The sequence below is a fragment of the Pristiophorus japonicus genome, chromosome 9 (genome assembly GCF_044704955.1).
Source record: "Pristiophorus japonicus isolate sPriJap1 chromosome 9, sPriJap1.hap1, whole genome shotgun sequence".
Classification (NCBI taxonomy): Eukaryota; Metazoa; Chordata; class Chondrichthyes; family Pristiophoridae; genus Pristiophorus; species Pristiophorus japonicus.
In genome coordinates this window covers 38,898,895-38,915,525 of record NC_091985.1, presented here as the reverse complement: position 1 = coordinate 38,915,525, position 16,631 = coordinate 38,898,895, and the positions used below count along the sequence as shown (strand labels likewise).

The 16,631-nt window shown below is 45.9% G+C and overlaps 1 protein-coding gene across 1 annotated transcript in view; it reads right to left on the bottom strand.

Annotated features, from left to right (window-relative positions):
- Positions 1-16,631, bottom strand: part of ryr2a (ryanodine receptor 2a (cardiac)) — a 924,147-nt gene that overhangs the window by 83,471 nt on the left and 824,045 nt on the right. Inside the window, exons 95-96 of the mRNA XM_070890953.1 lie at positions 16,175-16,217; positions 14,473-14,606 (exon numbers count right to left, since the gene is read on the bottom strand). Coding sequence (XP_070747054.1) covers positions 14,473-14,606; positions 16,175-16,217 — 177 coding nt within the window. The remainder of the gene's footprint in view (positions 1-14,472; positions 14,607-16,174; positions 16,218-16,631) is intronic.

Here is a 16,631-nt window from a genome sequence, read left to right as displayed (position 1 = left end):
GTGGCACGTGCTCAGTTTTCCCCCCTGCTGTGATTGCGGAGCTTTGCTCTGGTGCTGCTCTGCACCAATCACAGTCTCCGGCTGATCAACATATTGAATATTCCCAAGGACGTATCACTGTCATCTCATAGAGTCGGCCTGAATGCTAATGCTGATAGCAGAGATGGAAGGACAGTGTAAACTATTAATATTTAGAATGAGGTCCACAGCAGGAAGCAGATTAGCTTTTGAAACATATCCAACAACCCGAAGTGCTACACCATTGGGAAATTGTCCTCTACCAACCATTAACCCATTGACTATTTAATACTCTGGGTACTTTGCAGAACATGAACTATGGTTTAGGAACATAGGAATTCTAGTTTGCCTTTTACCATCCGGGTAGTTACATGATATAATGATAATGGAGTTATTGACTAAGCACACCAATTATCAATTAGTCTACAACAGACCCAGACATAATGTGAAGAAAGCCCCAGTGGTGGAGAGCTTGGGGAACCAGAGGTCTAAAGTCACCTGTTCCTCTCACAAACATGCTACACTCACCATCACTCATGTCTCCAATTACTCATATACTGTATCCCAAAATGTTATTTTCTGAACTAGATCCATCTAATTTGCATTTGAATGAATCGATACTAACTGCTTTCATCGTCTCCCGAGGGAGCTTGTGCCATAGAATGACCACTCGCTCACTGAAATATTGCAGGGAGCAGCAGACACAGAGATCGTATTCTGGGAAATCAAGGATAGAAGTTTGTGATTGCATAGGAAAATAGAAATCTACAGCATAGAAGGAGGCCATTTCGGCCCATCGTGCCCACACCGACCGACAAAGAGCTGCACGGCCTTCAGTCAGCAGCCCTGAAGGTTACATATAAACCTATGAACAATGAACAATGGCGGAAAGGTAAAGAGCATCCGGCCCAACCAGTCCACCCCACACAACTGCGACACCCCCTGTACCGCAACATTCTACACTCCACCCCAACCGGAGCCATGTGATCTCCTGGGAGAGGGAAAAAAAACAGATTAAAAATAAGTCAATTGGGTAAAACAATCTGGGAAAATTTCTCTCCGACCCATCCTGTGATCAAATCTAGTCCAGGAGATCATTCTGGCCGTATTCGATTCCCTGCAGTACTTACCATCGTATCTGCGCCAGTCAACAAGAGGTTAGCCAGTCTAATCCCACTTACCAGCTCTAGGTCCGTAACCCTGCAGGTTACAGCACTTCACTTCAAGTGCCCATCCAAGCACCTTTTAAATGTGGTGAGTGTTTCTGCATCCACCACCCTTCCAGGCAGTAAGTTCCAGACCCCCACAATGCTCTGCGTGAAGAAGTCTCCCCTCAAATCCCCTCTAAACCTTCCATCAACCACCTTAAAACTATGCCCCCTTGTAATTGACCCCTCCACCAAGGACAATAGGCCCTTGCTATCCACGATATCCGGGCCCTTCAAAATTTTACATACCTCAATGAGGTCTCCTCTCAGCCTCCTCTGTTCCAATGAGAATAAACCCAGCCTATCAAATCTGTCTTCGTAGCTAAGTTTCTCCATTCCAGTATTTACTAGCATCCTAGTCAATCTCCTCTGCACCCTCTCTAGTGCAATCACATCCTTCCTATAATACGGTGACCAGAACTGCATGCAGTACTGCAGCTGTGGCCTCACCAGAGTATTATACAATTTAAGCATAACCTCCCTGCTCTTGTGTTCTATGCCTCGGCCAATAAAGGCAAGCATTTCGTATGCCTTCTTAACCACCTTATCCACCCGGCCTACTTTCAGGGTTCTGTGGACAAACACTCCAAGGTCCCTTTGTTCATCTACACTTTTAAGTGGCCTACTGTTTAATGTGTATACCCTTTCTTTATTAGCCCTCCCCAAGTGCATTACCTCACATTTCTCCGAATTAAATTCCATTTGCCACTGTTCTGCTCATCTGACTAGTAGATTGATATCCTCCTGTAGTCTATGACTTTCCTCTTCATTATCAACCACAAAGCCAATTTTAGTGTCATCTGCAAACTTGTTAATCATACGCCCTATATTCAAATCTAGATCATTGATGCATATCACAGAAAACAAGGGACCCAGTACTGAGCCTTGCAGAACCCCACTAGAAACATCCTTCCAATCACAAAAACATCCATCAATCATTACCCTTTGCTTCCTACCTCTAAGCCAATTTTGGATTCAACTTGCCATTTTGCCCTGGATTCCATGGGCTTTAACCTTCATGACCAGTCTAACATGTGGGACCTTATCAAAAGCTTTGCTAAAGTCCATATACACTACATTGTTTGTGTCATGTATTCAACTATCATTGTAACCCATGTATAAGCTGACCTAAGTTGTACACCTTGAGAACATTGACCACAAGGGGCGAACTTGTGGGAGACACTCCTAACCTGGACTTTCAGGTATAAAAGGGGAAGCTCCACCCACCTTCATCACTTGAGGTCTTGGTAATAAAGTTAACTGGTCACAGAGTGACCTTCTCTCAAATATGGGCCTCATGTGCATTTATACTGTATAGTAAGGATATATCATTGGCGATGAGAAACCGGGATTTAAACCACGCGAGCATGGCCCTAGCAGCACAGAAGAGAGGTACTGTGTTGGTGATGATTGGGACAACTTTATTGAGAGACTATAGCAAAGTTTTGTCACTAAGGAATGGTTGGGACAGGATTCGGCCGACAAACGCAGGGCTCATCTCCTGACGGTTTGTGGATCCAGAACGTACTCCCTGATGAAGGACCTTCTAGCACCAGAGAAGCCGGCGGACAAGATGTTCGAAGAGCTCAGTAAGTTGATCGGGGAACACCTTAAACCGGCGAGCAGCATGCACATGGCGAGACATCGGTTTTACACGCACCAGCGGTGAGAAGGACAAAGCGTTCCAGACTTCATGGCAGATCTCCGGCGACTGGCGAACCCATGTAAGTTCCCAGATGCATGCAGAGCGGAGATGCTGTGAGACACTTTTTATTGAGGGCATCGGGCACGCTAGGGTTTTCAGGAAACTGATTGAGACCAAAGACTTGACCTTGGAAACGGCGGCTCTGATAGCCCAGACATTTATCTCAGGGGAGGAAGAGACCAGAATGATGTATGACAAAAATCTTGGCTCAAATGCAGCAGACGACCAGGGAGTCAACATTGTTAACACAGCAGACAAGGGCAATCGGACATGCCCCAGCATGTGGTCGAACCCAAAGGGGGAATTCAACAGAAACAATGGCTAGCTGAACGGCGATTCATGCCATCGCAATGGACAATGCGGCCAGTAATGGGGCCATCAACACCTGTTAATGCTGCGCTTAAGGACAGTTACAGAGACAGTCAGAGACGATCGACTGGTAATGGACCTTTTGTTTCCAACAACGGGGCCTCCAGCTCATGTTGGAGGTGTGGAGACAGACATCCAGCCAGAGCTTGCAGGTATCAGAAATATACCTGCAGAAACTACAACGTCAGCGGTCACTTGGCGCGTATGTGCAGGAAGCCTGCAGCCAGGTTGATGTACGAGGAGGACGGGCCCGATGTAAGCCCTACGAGGCCAAATGAATACTGGAGGAAATCGCTGGAAGCTGAAGTTCAGCGAGTTCATGTGGAGCACATATGCAGTTCATATACCAGGACGCCATCGATAATGATGGAAGTGCTCCTCAATGGCATCCCAGTATTAATGGAGCAAGACACGAGGGCCAGCCAGTCTCTGATGAGTATTAAACAGTTCGAAAGTTTGTGGGTGTCCAAGGCCAGGAGGCCAAAATTATTGCCGATTGACGCACAGCTACGGACATATACAAAGGAGATAATTCCGGTGCTTGGCAGCGCCACGGTAGTCATGACCCACAAAGATTCAGAGAACAGGTTGCCACTCTGAATTGTCCCGGGGGATGGTCCCGCAGTACTGGGGAGGAGTTGGCTTGCTATCATGAACTGGAAATGGGTCGATGTCAATGCAATTTCTTCTGTGGAGCGAGCATCATGCTCACAGGATCTGGACAAATTTGGCTCATTATTTCAACCCGGCATTGGCACTTTCATGGGGGCCAAGGTAGTGATTCGCATAAACCCAGACGCCAGGCCAGTACACCACAAGGCCAGAGCGGTGCCGTACGTGATGCGGGAAAAGATAGAAGGCGAATTGGACCGCTTGCTGAGGGAAGGCATCATCTCGCTAGTCGAATTCAGTGACTGGGCGAGCCCGATCGTGCCGGTCCTCAAGGTGGATGCGTCGGTCAGGATATGTGGCGATTACAAGCTCACCATCAATCGGGTGTCACTCCAAGACCAGTACCCGCGACCGAGAGTGGAGGACCTCTTTGCAACGCTATCTGGTGGCAAACTTTTTTCAAAATTGGACCTGACCTCAGCTCACATGACCCAGGAGCTGGCGAGTGAGTCGAAGAAGCTGACCACCATCACGACACACAAGGGGTTGTTTGAGTACAACAGATGTCCGTTCGGGATTCGTTCGGCCGCTGCGATCTTTCACCGAAATATGGAAAGCCTCCTCAAGTCGATTCCAAGGATGATGGTTTCTCAAGACGACATCCTCATCACGGGTCGCGATACTGAAGAACACCTCCACGACCTGGAGGAGGTGCTACGCAGATTGGACCGGGTAGGGCTGCGACTGAAAAAGGCGAAGTGCGTCGTCTTAGCTCCAAAGGTAGAATTCCTGTGGAGGAGGGTAGCAGCTGACGGGATCAGACCTATGCACCCAAAACGGAAGCGATCCAGAGAACACCCAGACCCCGTAACACGACGGAACTGCATTCGTTCCTGGGGCTCCTGAACTATTTTGGTAACTTTCTTCCCAAATTGAGCACGCTGTTAAGAGCCGCTACACGTGCTCCTACGCAAAGGTCACGATTGGGTCTGGGGGGACAGCCAGGAAAGAGCTTTTGATAGAGCATGCAATTTGTTATGCTACAACAAACTGTTAACGTTATATGACCCGTGTAAGAAACTTGTTTTAACATGCGATGCGTGCGTCGTCCTATGGGGTTGGGTGTGTGTTGCAGCATGTGAATGCCAATGGTCAGTTATAGTCGGTAGCTTATGCCTCCAGAAGTCCGTCCCAGGCAGAAAGGGGCTACGGGATGGTAGAAAAGGAAGCGCTAGCATGTGTATATGCAGTAAAAAAAATGCACCAGTACCTGTTTGGCAGGAAATTTGAGCTGGAGACAGATCACAAACCCCTAACGTCCCTTTTAGCCAACAACAAGGCCATAAATGCAAATGCATCGGCCCGCATACAAAGGTGGGCACTCACGTTAGCCGTCTATGACTACACAATTCGGCACAGACCGGGCACTGAAAACTGCGCCGATGCACTCAGCAGGCTCTCACTAGCCATCACTGAGGGGGCAATTGAGCATGATGCTGAGATGGTCATGGCTGTTGAAGCTTTCGAAAGCGAAGGCTCACCCGTGACAGCCCGTCAGATTAAAGTCTGGACAAATAAAGACCCGCTACTGTCTTTAGTTCAGAAATGTGTCCTGAATGGGGACTGGCAGCGACGTACGGGGCATGCCCTGAGGAATTTAAACCGTTTCATAGTCGCAAGGATGAACTCTCGATTCAGGCCGATTGCCTACTGTGGGGAAACCGAGTAGTCATGCCCCAGATGGGCAGAGAGGTGTTTATCAGAGAACTTCACAATGAGCACCCGGGCATTGTCATGATGAAGGCAATTGTTAGGTCACACGTTTGGTGGCCAGGGATAGATGCAGACCTGGAACTTTGTGTTTGCAGGTGCAACACGTGTGCTCAGCTGGGCAACACACCCAGGGAAGCCCCCTTAGCCCCTGGTCCTGGCCCGCCAAGCCATGGTCACACATCCATGTGGACTACGCAGGTCCTTTCATGGGAAAAATGTTTTTGGTTGTAGTAGACGCCTACTCCAAATGGATTGAGTGTGCCATTTTAAATTCAAGCACATCCTCTGCCACGGTAGAAAGTTTACGGGCAATGTTCGCCGCCCATGGTCTACCGGATGTCTTGGTCAGCGACAATGGCGTGTTCTTCACAAGCACTGAATTCCAGGACTTCACAGCAGGCAATGGAATCAACCATGTCAGAACGGCCTCAAATGGCCAAGCGGAACGAGCAGTGCAGATAATCAAACAGGGGATGCTCAGAATCCAAGAGGGTTCCCTACAAAGCCACTTATCACGCCTCCTGTTGGCCAGTAAATCCCAACCACACTCGCTCACAGGGGTTCTACCCGCAGAGCTGCTAATGAAAAGGACGTTCAAAACCAGGTTATCCCTTATACACCCTGCTATGAAAGAAATTGTTGAGAGCAGGCGTCAGTCACAATGTGACTACCATGACAGGAATGCGAGGGCGCGATGTATTGATGTCAATGACCTTGTTTTTGTCCTTAATTACGCTGCAGGGTCCAAATGGCTTGCAGGCACTGTGATTGCCAAAGAGGGGAATAAGGTTTTGGTAGTTAAACTTACCAATGGACAAATCTGCCGCAAACACGTGGATCAAACTAAAAGGAGGTTCAGCAACCCCATAGAAGAAGCAGAGGAAGAACGCGACGTAGAGTTTACTCCACCAGAGGTGACCGAACACCGGAACCAAGTGGAAGAGAGCCCAGTCACTGTGGGCAGTCCGGACAGGCCTGAGGCACCGCAAACAGCAGACACTCAGGCCGGCGCCCAACAACCGGAACCCCAACTCAGGCGCTCTACAAGGGAGCATAAACCACCAGAAAGACTTAACCTGTGATCCCAATAAGACTTTGGAGGTGATGTCATGTGTTCAACTATCATTGTAACCCATGTATAAGCTGACCTAAGTTGTCCACCTTGAGAACATTGACCACAAGGGGCGAACTTGTGGGAGACACTCCTAACCTGGACTTTCAGGTATAAAAGGGGAAGCTCCACCCACTTTCATCACTTGAGGTCTTGGTAATAAAGGTAACTGGTCACAGAGTGACCTTTTCTCAAGTGTGGACCTCGTGTGCATTTATAGTGTATAGTATGGACATATCAATATGCACTACCCTCATCGACCCTCCTGGTTACCTCCTCAAAATATTGAATTAGGTTAGTCAAACACGATCTTCCCTTAACAAATCCATGCTGACTGTCCCTAATTAATCCTTGCCTTTCTAAATGTAGATTTATCCTGTCTTTCATGATTTTTTCCAATAATTTTCCCACCACTGAGGTTAGGCTGACAGACCTGTAATTACTCGGCCTATCATTTTCTCCCTTTTTAAAAAAAGGGTACCCTATTATCAGTCTTCCAGTCCTCCGGCACCCTGCCCAAAAACAAAAAAGACTGGAAAATGATGGTCAAGGCCTCTGCTATTTCCTCTTTTACTTCGCTCAACAGCCTGGGATGCATTTCATCCGGGCCTGGGGACTTATCTACTTTCAAAGCTGCTAAACCCCTTAATACTTCCTCTCTCACTATGTTTATTTCATCCAGAATTTCATACTCTTCTTCAATAGCAGTATCTGCATTGCCCTTTTCCTTTGTGAAAACAGACCCAAAATATTCATTGAGAACCATAACAATATCTTCCCCCTCCACACAAAGATTACCCTTGCTCGCTAATAGGCCCTAACCTTTCTTTAGTTATCCTCTTGCTCTTAATATATTTATAGAACATCTTTGGGTTTTCCTTAATTTTACTTGCCAAGAATTTTTCATGCTCTCTCTTACATTCCTAATATCCTTTTCAATTTTACCTCTGAACTTTCTATATTCCTCCAAAGATTCTGCAGTAGGTAGCCGTCGGTATATGACATAAACTTCCCTTTTATTCTTTATCCTCCCCTGTCAGCCTCTAGAAATCTATGGGGGCTCGAGAATTGTTATCCCTACCCTTTTTCTTTAAGGGCACATGTTTGGCCTGAGCCCTCCAGATCTCCACCTTGAATGCCTCCCACTGTTCTGACACTGATTTACCTTCAAGTAGATAATTCCAGTCCACTGTGGCCAAATCACTCTTCAACTTCGCAAAGTTAGCTTTTCCCCAAATTAGGACTTTTATTTCTGGTCTATTCTTGTCCTTATCCATAACCATTTCCCACCTAATACATTGATAACATTTTTGCTGTTACAGAAAGTTAAAAAAAAATGCTGAGGATTAATTAACCAGGAGCGAATCTAGTTTAAATGAATACCTAGTTACAGCTCTGGTTCAGACTGCATTGATTATTTCAAGTAGTTTATCATTTTTTCTTGTAATTTACCATTTGTCAGTTGATTTAACATTTTTTTCTCTATAGTTTTTTTGTCCGTACAGAACAAGTGAATGACTGGATGGCCAGACAGCTATATCAGGATAAATCAGATGAGATTAATCTTTGCCACTGAGGCTACCACAAAGTTATGCCATCTCCTTCAGACTGACCCATTGGTAATTTCTGCTGCATGCATGGTTCATCCCATTGCTGTGAAGATCACCAGTGAATTAAACTTTTGCACTACTGGACCTAAAATTGATAGATCAGAGTACTTTCTAAATGGTGAAAATCTAGAAGTGTAGGAGGTCCAAAGAGACTTTGGGGTGCAAGTACATAGCTCAATAAAATATCATGGACAGGTGCAGAAAATAATCAAAAAGGCTAATGGAACACGCCTTTATATCTAGAGGAATAGAATACAAGGGGTTAGAAGTCATGCTACAGCCAAGCAAAATCCTGGTTAAACCACACCTGGAGTACTGTGATCAGCTCTGGGTACCACACATTAGGAAGGATATACTGGCCTTGGAGGGAGTGCAGCGTAGACTTATTAGAATGATACCCAGACTCCAAGGGTTAAATTACGAGGTGAGATTACACAAACTAGGGTTGAATTCCCTGGATTTTAGAAGGTTAAGGGGTCATTTGATCAAAGTTTTCAAGATATTAAGGGGAACTGATAGGGTAGATAGAGAGAAACTATTTCTGCTGGTTGGGGAATCTAGGACTAGGGGGCATAGTCTAAAAATTAGAGCCAGGCCCTAGAAGTTAAGAAACACTTCTAGACGCAAAGGATGGTGGAGGTTTGGAACTCTCTTCCGCAAATGGCAGTTCATACTGGGTCAATTGTTAATTTTAAATCTGAGCTTTCTGTTAACCAAAGGTATTAAGGGATATGGGGAAAAGACAGGTATTGGAGTTAGGTCACAGATCAGCCATTGAATGGTGCAACAGGCTCGAGGGGTTAAATGACCTACTCATATTCCTGTGTGCCAAATCAGTCAGTTGGCTGTGCACCAATGCCCTCGAGACATTATTTGCACCATTCCCTGTGGAAACGAGACACCAGTGTGACAGAACAAACCATACACAGCATCACTTTATTACCTTGCAGAGCCCTTTCTCTCTAATTCTGTCATAATCCTGTTGCCTGAATAATCTTACATCTCTTCTTAAAAGCATCTCACTTACTGATCCCAATAAAGTCTCTCTTGCGACCAAAAAGATCCCCATTAGAACATAAGAACATAAGAAATAGGAGCAGGAGATGGCCATTTGGCCCCTTCAGCCTGTTCCGCCACTTAGTATGATCATCGCTGATCTGATCTTGGCTGCAACTCCACTTCCCTGCCCGCTCCCTTTATCCCTTGACTCCCTTATCATTCAAAAATCTGTCTATCTCCACCTTACATCAATTCAATGACGCAGCCGCCACAGCTCTCTGGGGAAGAAAATTCCAAAGATTCACGACCATCTGAGAGAAGAAATTCCTCCTCATTTCCATTTTAAGTGGGCGACCCCTCATTCTGAAACTATGCCCCCTAAGTTCTAGACTCCACCATGAGGGGAAACATCCTCTCTGCATCTAGCCTGTCAAGTTCCTTCAGAATCTTATATGTTTCAATAAGATCCCATCTCATTCTTCTAAACTCCAATGAGTATCAGCCCAACCTGCTCAACCATTCTTCATAAGACAACCCCTTCATCTCAGGAATCAACCTCGTGCACCTTTTCTGAACTGCCTCCAATGCAAGTATATCCCTCCTTAAATAAGGAGACCAAAACCGTACACAGTACTCCAGGTGTGGTCTCACCAACGCCCTGTACAGTTGTAGCAGGACTTCCCTACTTTTACACTCTATCCCCCTTGCAATAAAGGCCAACATTCCATTTGCCTTCCTAATTACTTGCTGTACCTGCATACTAACTTTTTATGTTTCATGCACAAGTACCACCTGATCCTGCTGTATCTCAGCATTTTGTAATCTCTCCCCATTTAAACAATAATTTGCTTTTTTATTTTTCCTACCAAAGTGGATAACCTCACATTTTCCCATATTATACTCCATCTGTCAGATTTTTTTCCCACTCATCATCATCATACGCAGTCCCTCGAAATCGAGGAAGACTTACTTCCACACTAAAAGTGAGTTCTCAGGTGGCTGCACAGTCCAATGTGGGAATTACAGTCTCTGTCACAAGTGGGGCAGACAGTGGTTGAAGGATAGGGTGGGTGGGAAGCCTGGTTTGCCACCCACTCTGGATGCTGTCTGCGATTGATTTCCACATGCGCTTAGCAACGAGACTCAAGGTGCCCACCGCCCTACCGGATGCTCTTCCTCCATTTTGGGCGGTCTTGGGCCAGGGATTCCCAGGTGCCGATGGGGATGTTGCACTTTATCAAGGAGGCTTTGAGGGTGTCCTTGAAACGTTTCCTCTGCCCACCTGGGGCTCGCTTGCCCATGTCAGAGCTCCAAGTAGAGCGCTTGCTTTGGGAGTCTCGTGTCGGGCATGCGGATGATGTTGGCCTGAGCGAGAACACTGAAGCTGGTGCGTCTATCCTCCCAGTGGATTTGCAGGAGCTTGCAGAGGCAATGCTGGTGGTACCTCTCCAGCGCTTTGAGATGTCTACTGTATATAGTCCACGTCTCTGAGCTATATAGGAGGGCGGGTATCACTACTGCTCTGTAGACTGTAAGCTTGGTGCCAGATTTGAGGTCCAGGTCTTCAAACACTCTTTTCCTCAGGTGACCGAAGGCTGCGCTGGCACACTGGAGGCAGTGTTGGACCTCGTCATCGATGCCTGCCCTTGCTGATTGTAGGCCACTGAGGTATGGAAAATGGTCCACGTTGTCCAAGGATTTTGATGACCGGAAGGCAGTGCTGTGAGGCGGGGTTAGGTTGGTGGAGGACCTTTGTCTTACGGATGTTTAGTGTAAGGCCCATGCTTTTGTACTCCTCGGTGAAGGTGTTGACGATGGCTTGGAGTTTGGCCTCTGAACGTGCACGCAGACGCAAGCGTCGTCTGAGTACTGTAGTTCGATGTCAGAGGGCGGGACGACCTTGGATCTAGCCTGGAGCCATTGATTCTATAGGTTAGTTCCATTTCAGGGGGGAGATTGTTGAGAGTGAGATGAAGCATTGCAGCAAGGAAGATCGAGAAGAGCGTTGGTGCGATGATGCAGCCCTGCTTGACCCCGATCCGGACGATGATTGGGTCTGTGGTGGATCCGATGGTCAGGATCACGGCTTGCATGTCATTGTGAAGCAGGCAGAGGATGGTGACAAACTTTTGGGGGCAATGGAGGAGGACCCTCCATAGCCCCATTAAGTGGACAGAATCCACATTGTGACTCTGGAAAGAGCTCTTCAGCCACAGGGAGAAGACGAGTGAGGAGGATTCTTGCGGTGACTTTTCCAGTGGCCAACAGCAGGGAGATTCCTTTGTAGTTTGCAGTCAGACCTGTCCCCTTTTTTGAAGATGATCACGATGACGGCATCTCTGAGATCTCCTGGCATGCTTTTCTCCTTCCAGATAAGAGAGATGAGGTCATGCATTCGAGCCAATAGTGCTTCTCCGCCATACTTTAGTGCCTCGGCGGGGATTAAATGTGCTCCTGTTGCCTTGTTATTCTTGTGCTGACGGATGGCCTTTTCTACCGCATGCAGGGCTGGGGTTTTGCTGGCGGGTAGCATGCTGCAGGATGGAGTCAAGGACAGATGCGTCGAAGACAGATTCTCGGTTAAGGAGATCTTTGAAGTGCTCCTTCCAGCGGGCACTGACTGCTTCGGTGTCCTTAATGAGTGCCTCTCCATTCTTGGCCAGCAGTGGCGTGGGGCCTTGGGTGCTTGGGCCGTAGATAGTCTTGACTGTGCTGAAGAATCCTCGCACGTCATGGTTGTCAGCGAGCTGCTGGGTCTCCTGTGCTTTCACCACCCACCTTCTATTCTTTAGGTCGCGGGTTTTTTGTTGAACCTCAGCCTTCAGCTGCCTGTAGAGCTGCTTTGCTGCTCCCGAATTGGGTTGCTGCTGTTAAGTTCAGAAATGCCTTGCGTTGCGGCTTATTAGCTCCTGGATCTCCTGGTCATTCTCATCAAACCAGTCTTGGAGTTTCCTGGTTGAATGACCGAGCATCTCTTCGCAGGCGCTGGTTATGAAGGCCTTGAGGGCAGACCAGGCGCTGTGGGAACTCTACGTCTCGGGGTCATTGAGGGTCGCCAGGTTGGCAGTGAGGTGCTGGCTGTATAGGGCTTTCTTAACTGGGTCTTTGGGAGTGCCCCAGCGTTGATTTTCCTGTGGCATTGTTTCTGTTGATGTCGCTGTTCTGGGGCTATGTTGATGTTGATGACGGAGCGGATTAGGCGGTGGTCCATCCAGCAGTCATCGGCTCCTGTCATGGCGGGGGTGATGCGCACGTCCTTGCAGTCCCTTGCTCAGACGATGACGTAGTCGAGCATATGAGCCCCTGCCAGATTTTTGCCCAGTCACTAAGCCTATCTATATCTGTGTGTAGATTCTTTGCGTTCCCCACACAATTAGCTTTCCCACCTATCTTTGTATCATCAGTAAATTTGGCTACATGACACTTGGTCCCTTCATCCATGTCATTAATATAGATTGTAAATAGTTGAGGCCCCAGCACCAATCCCTATGGCACCCCACTTGTTACAGTTTGCCAAACTGAAACTGACCCAGTTATCCCGACTCTCTATTTTCTGTTAGTTTGCCAATCCTCTATCCATGCTAATATATTACCCCTAACCCAGTGAGCCCTTATCTTGTGCAGTAACCTTTTATGTGGCACCTTATCGAATGCCTTCTGGAAGTCTAAATACACGACTCCTACTGGTCCCCCCTTATCCACCTGCTCGTTACATCCTCAAAGAACTCCAGCACTTTTGGTCAAACATGATTTCCCTTTCATAAAACTATGCTGACTCTGCTTGACTGGATTATAATTTTCTAAATGTCCTGCTACCATGTCCTTAATAATGGACTCCAGCATTTTCCCAATGACTGATGTTAGGCTAACTGGTCTATAGTTTCCTGCTTTCTGTCTCCCTCCTTTCTTAAATAGGGATGCTACATTTGCAGTTGTCCAGTCTGCTGGGACCTCTCCAGAATCCAGGGAATTTTGGTAGATTACAACCAATGCATTCACTATCTCTGCAGCCACTTCTTTTAAGACCTGAGGATGCAAGCCACCAGGTCCAGGAAACTTGTCCACCTTTAATTAATTTACCTAATACTTTTTCTCTAGTGATAGTGATTGTTTTAAGCTCCCAATAGCCCCTTGATTATCAATTATTGGGATGCGTTTCATGTCTTCTACTGTGAAGACCAATACAAAATATTTGTTCAAAGTCTCTGCCATTTCACTGTTTCCCGTTATGAATTCCTCAGTCTCATACTCTAAGAGACCGTTTACTTTAACTATTCTCTTCCTTTTTATATATCTGTAGAAGGTCTTACTCTCTATTTTTATATTTCTTGCTAATTTACTCTCATAAACTATCCTTTCTCTTTTTATTATTTTTTTAATCCTCCTTTGCTGGTTTCTAAAAATTTCCCAATCCTCTGGCCTTCCACTAATCTTTGCAAAATTGTATGCCTTTATTTTCAATTTGATACCATAATTTACTTCCTTAGTTAGCCATGGATGGATCATTCTTCCCTTAGAGTCTTTCTTTCTTACTGGAATATATCTTTGCTGAGAGTTATGAAATATCTCCTTAAATGTTTGCCACTGCTCATCTACTGTCTTACCCTTTAATCTATTTTCCCAGTCCACTTTAGCCAACTCTGCCTTCATACCTTTGTAATTGCCTTTATTTAAGGCATTACAGAATGCACTCCCCTCACTTGCAGAACATAAATAGTATACACTGAACTCAGCTAGCTTAAATCTACTGCAGCTGCCAACATCACTCTGTTTGTGTGTCTGTTAAGACACTCATTTTTTAAAACAACAGCAGAAACACAAGATTATTGTATTGATGGAAAACATGGCAGATTCCCTTTGAATGACACATTGATACAAATCATGACTCTTGTGGCCTTCAGTTGGCTTTGATTTTTACAAAACTTCTTTACAACTGGACCTCAACACATATGCTCCAACGTGAATCCTCCCCTCCCAATTCACCTCGCTTCAAGAAAGTAGATCACATGAGATTTACACTTGCACGGTTGCATCACAATACATAGGCTGGGTGTAATTAGTACTCACACTGCAGAGAAGGAGTTATCTTTCTTGGGTTTCTTCTTCTCCTGTGCATCACTGAAATCTAAAGCAGCTTTGTCCATGCCCAGCAGTTCGCTGATCCTATCCCTTCCATAGAATTCTCCGTACTTATCCATAACCTGCAGGAACAGTTAACAAAAGGATTGTAGCATTAGATAAAAGAGTGAGAGGCAAGGATTAAAGAAGATGGACTTCTCAATGGGAGAATATTGATGAAAACACTTATTAAATGCAGTATTACGTAGCATTCTGAAGTCATTGGCCTCAATGTAGATGGATATGAAGACAGACGTTTCTATTGGTAACATCATTGTACAAATATTGAACTTGCTGATAACAAATTTCTCTGCCCGCTAATTTGACAGAGTCCTTAATTTGTTTAAAATAATTCAGTTTTATGCATCTGTTAAGTAGCTCAACAAAGAAATTGATGAATGCTGGTTAAGCATCCTACAATAACATTGCTGAGAGTAATTTCTACCTTAAAGTTACTATCAGCTGAATTTACTTGGTTTCAAACTTTTTCATCAAACATTACCACCACTAATAGCTTGAAAGTTATAATGTTGAAATAAATGTTTTTGAAACTAAGATTCTTTGAATGAACTGGCATATTTGGATGTTAAGTTTCAAATTAGTAGAGAAGTGAACAACCATATAAGAATTACTGGGGTCAATTTTCTCTGCCTTCGCTTGATGTTATCGGCCTCAAAATGGGGTCGGTAGCCTTACTGCCGCCTTAACACCAGCGATGTGGCCAGCTCCATTTTAAAAGTGCCCACCTGCTTCAGGCGATATGCCCCAGGCCCCTTTTAATACATAATTCGTGGTGCTTTGACATAAATAGGGTAGAACATAAGAAATAGGAGTAGGCCATATGGCCTTTCGAGCCTGCTCTTTATGGCTCAGTGGGTGGCACACTCGCCTCTGAGTCAGAAGGTTCTGGGTTCAAATCCCACTCCAGGGACTTGAGCACAAAAATCTAGGCTGACACTCCAGTGCAGCGCTAAGCGAGTGCCGTCTTTCAGATGAGACATTAAACCGAGGCCCCGTCTTGTCTCTCAGGTGGACATAAAAGATCCCATGACACTATTTTGAAGAAGAGCAGGGGAGTTATCCCCGGTGTCCTGGCCAATATTTATCCCTCAATCAACATAACAAAAATAGATTATCCAGTCATTATCACATTGATGTTTGTGGGAGTTGGCTCTGTGCAAATTGGCTGCCACATTTCCCACACTACAACAATGACTACATTCCAAAATTACTTCATTGGTTGTACAGCGCTTTGAGACGTGCGCTGGGTCGAGAAAGGCACGGTATAAATTCAAGTCTTTCTTTCTGATCAGTTCCCTGGGCAATGAAAGTGAAGAGGGCTGCTACAGCTAAGTGTTCGATTACTTTTGTCGGCCCTGGAGGTGCAGGGAGGATCTAGGCTGTTACTGCTCTTAACTTGCTGGCGGCTGCCCCGGCCTGATTTTCGGGCCTCGATCTGGCGACACCTGTTTGGTGCCTTGCAGCTCACCGGATAAAATTAAGTGAGGCTGGAGCCTCAAAATCATGGGCGGCCTCTTCACAGCCCGAATAAGCGTTCGACCAGAGCGATTCCAAAAGTCAAAATCTACGCCAGTGCGTGCGCAGAATCAAAGACAAGCACAGAAAATTTAAGTTTGAACTTGCTCTTTACCTTTCGCTTCACAAACTTGTCCCAGTAGTTATAAGGGAAAGATCTGAAAGAGAAGACACAGTTATTATTAATGACATCCCCTGGGTCTCTCATAACATAAAAATAAACAGGCTGAATTTCCTGGGCAGCTGCTGTCCCAGGACAATGTGGGCACAGTGCCAGGAGAGGCTGAAACAGAATGCCATCTTGCTTTGGGCACTCATTAGCATTTAAGAGGGAAGACCTCAGGAGCAGCTGAAGATGTGGATGTGTGCCAGAGCACTGGAGAGTGGCCAATGCAGTACCCACTTTTAAAAAGGGTGCCAGAGCTAATCCGGGTAGTAACAGTTTGCCATCTGTGGAAGGGAATTTTTGTTTTAAAGAGTGTTTAATTAAGGATGAAATGTTCACGTATCTGGATGAAGAGGAAACTGTTAAGAAGTAACCATCAGGGGCTTCAAAAGGGATGATCGCTTGA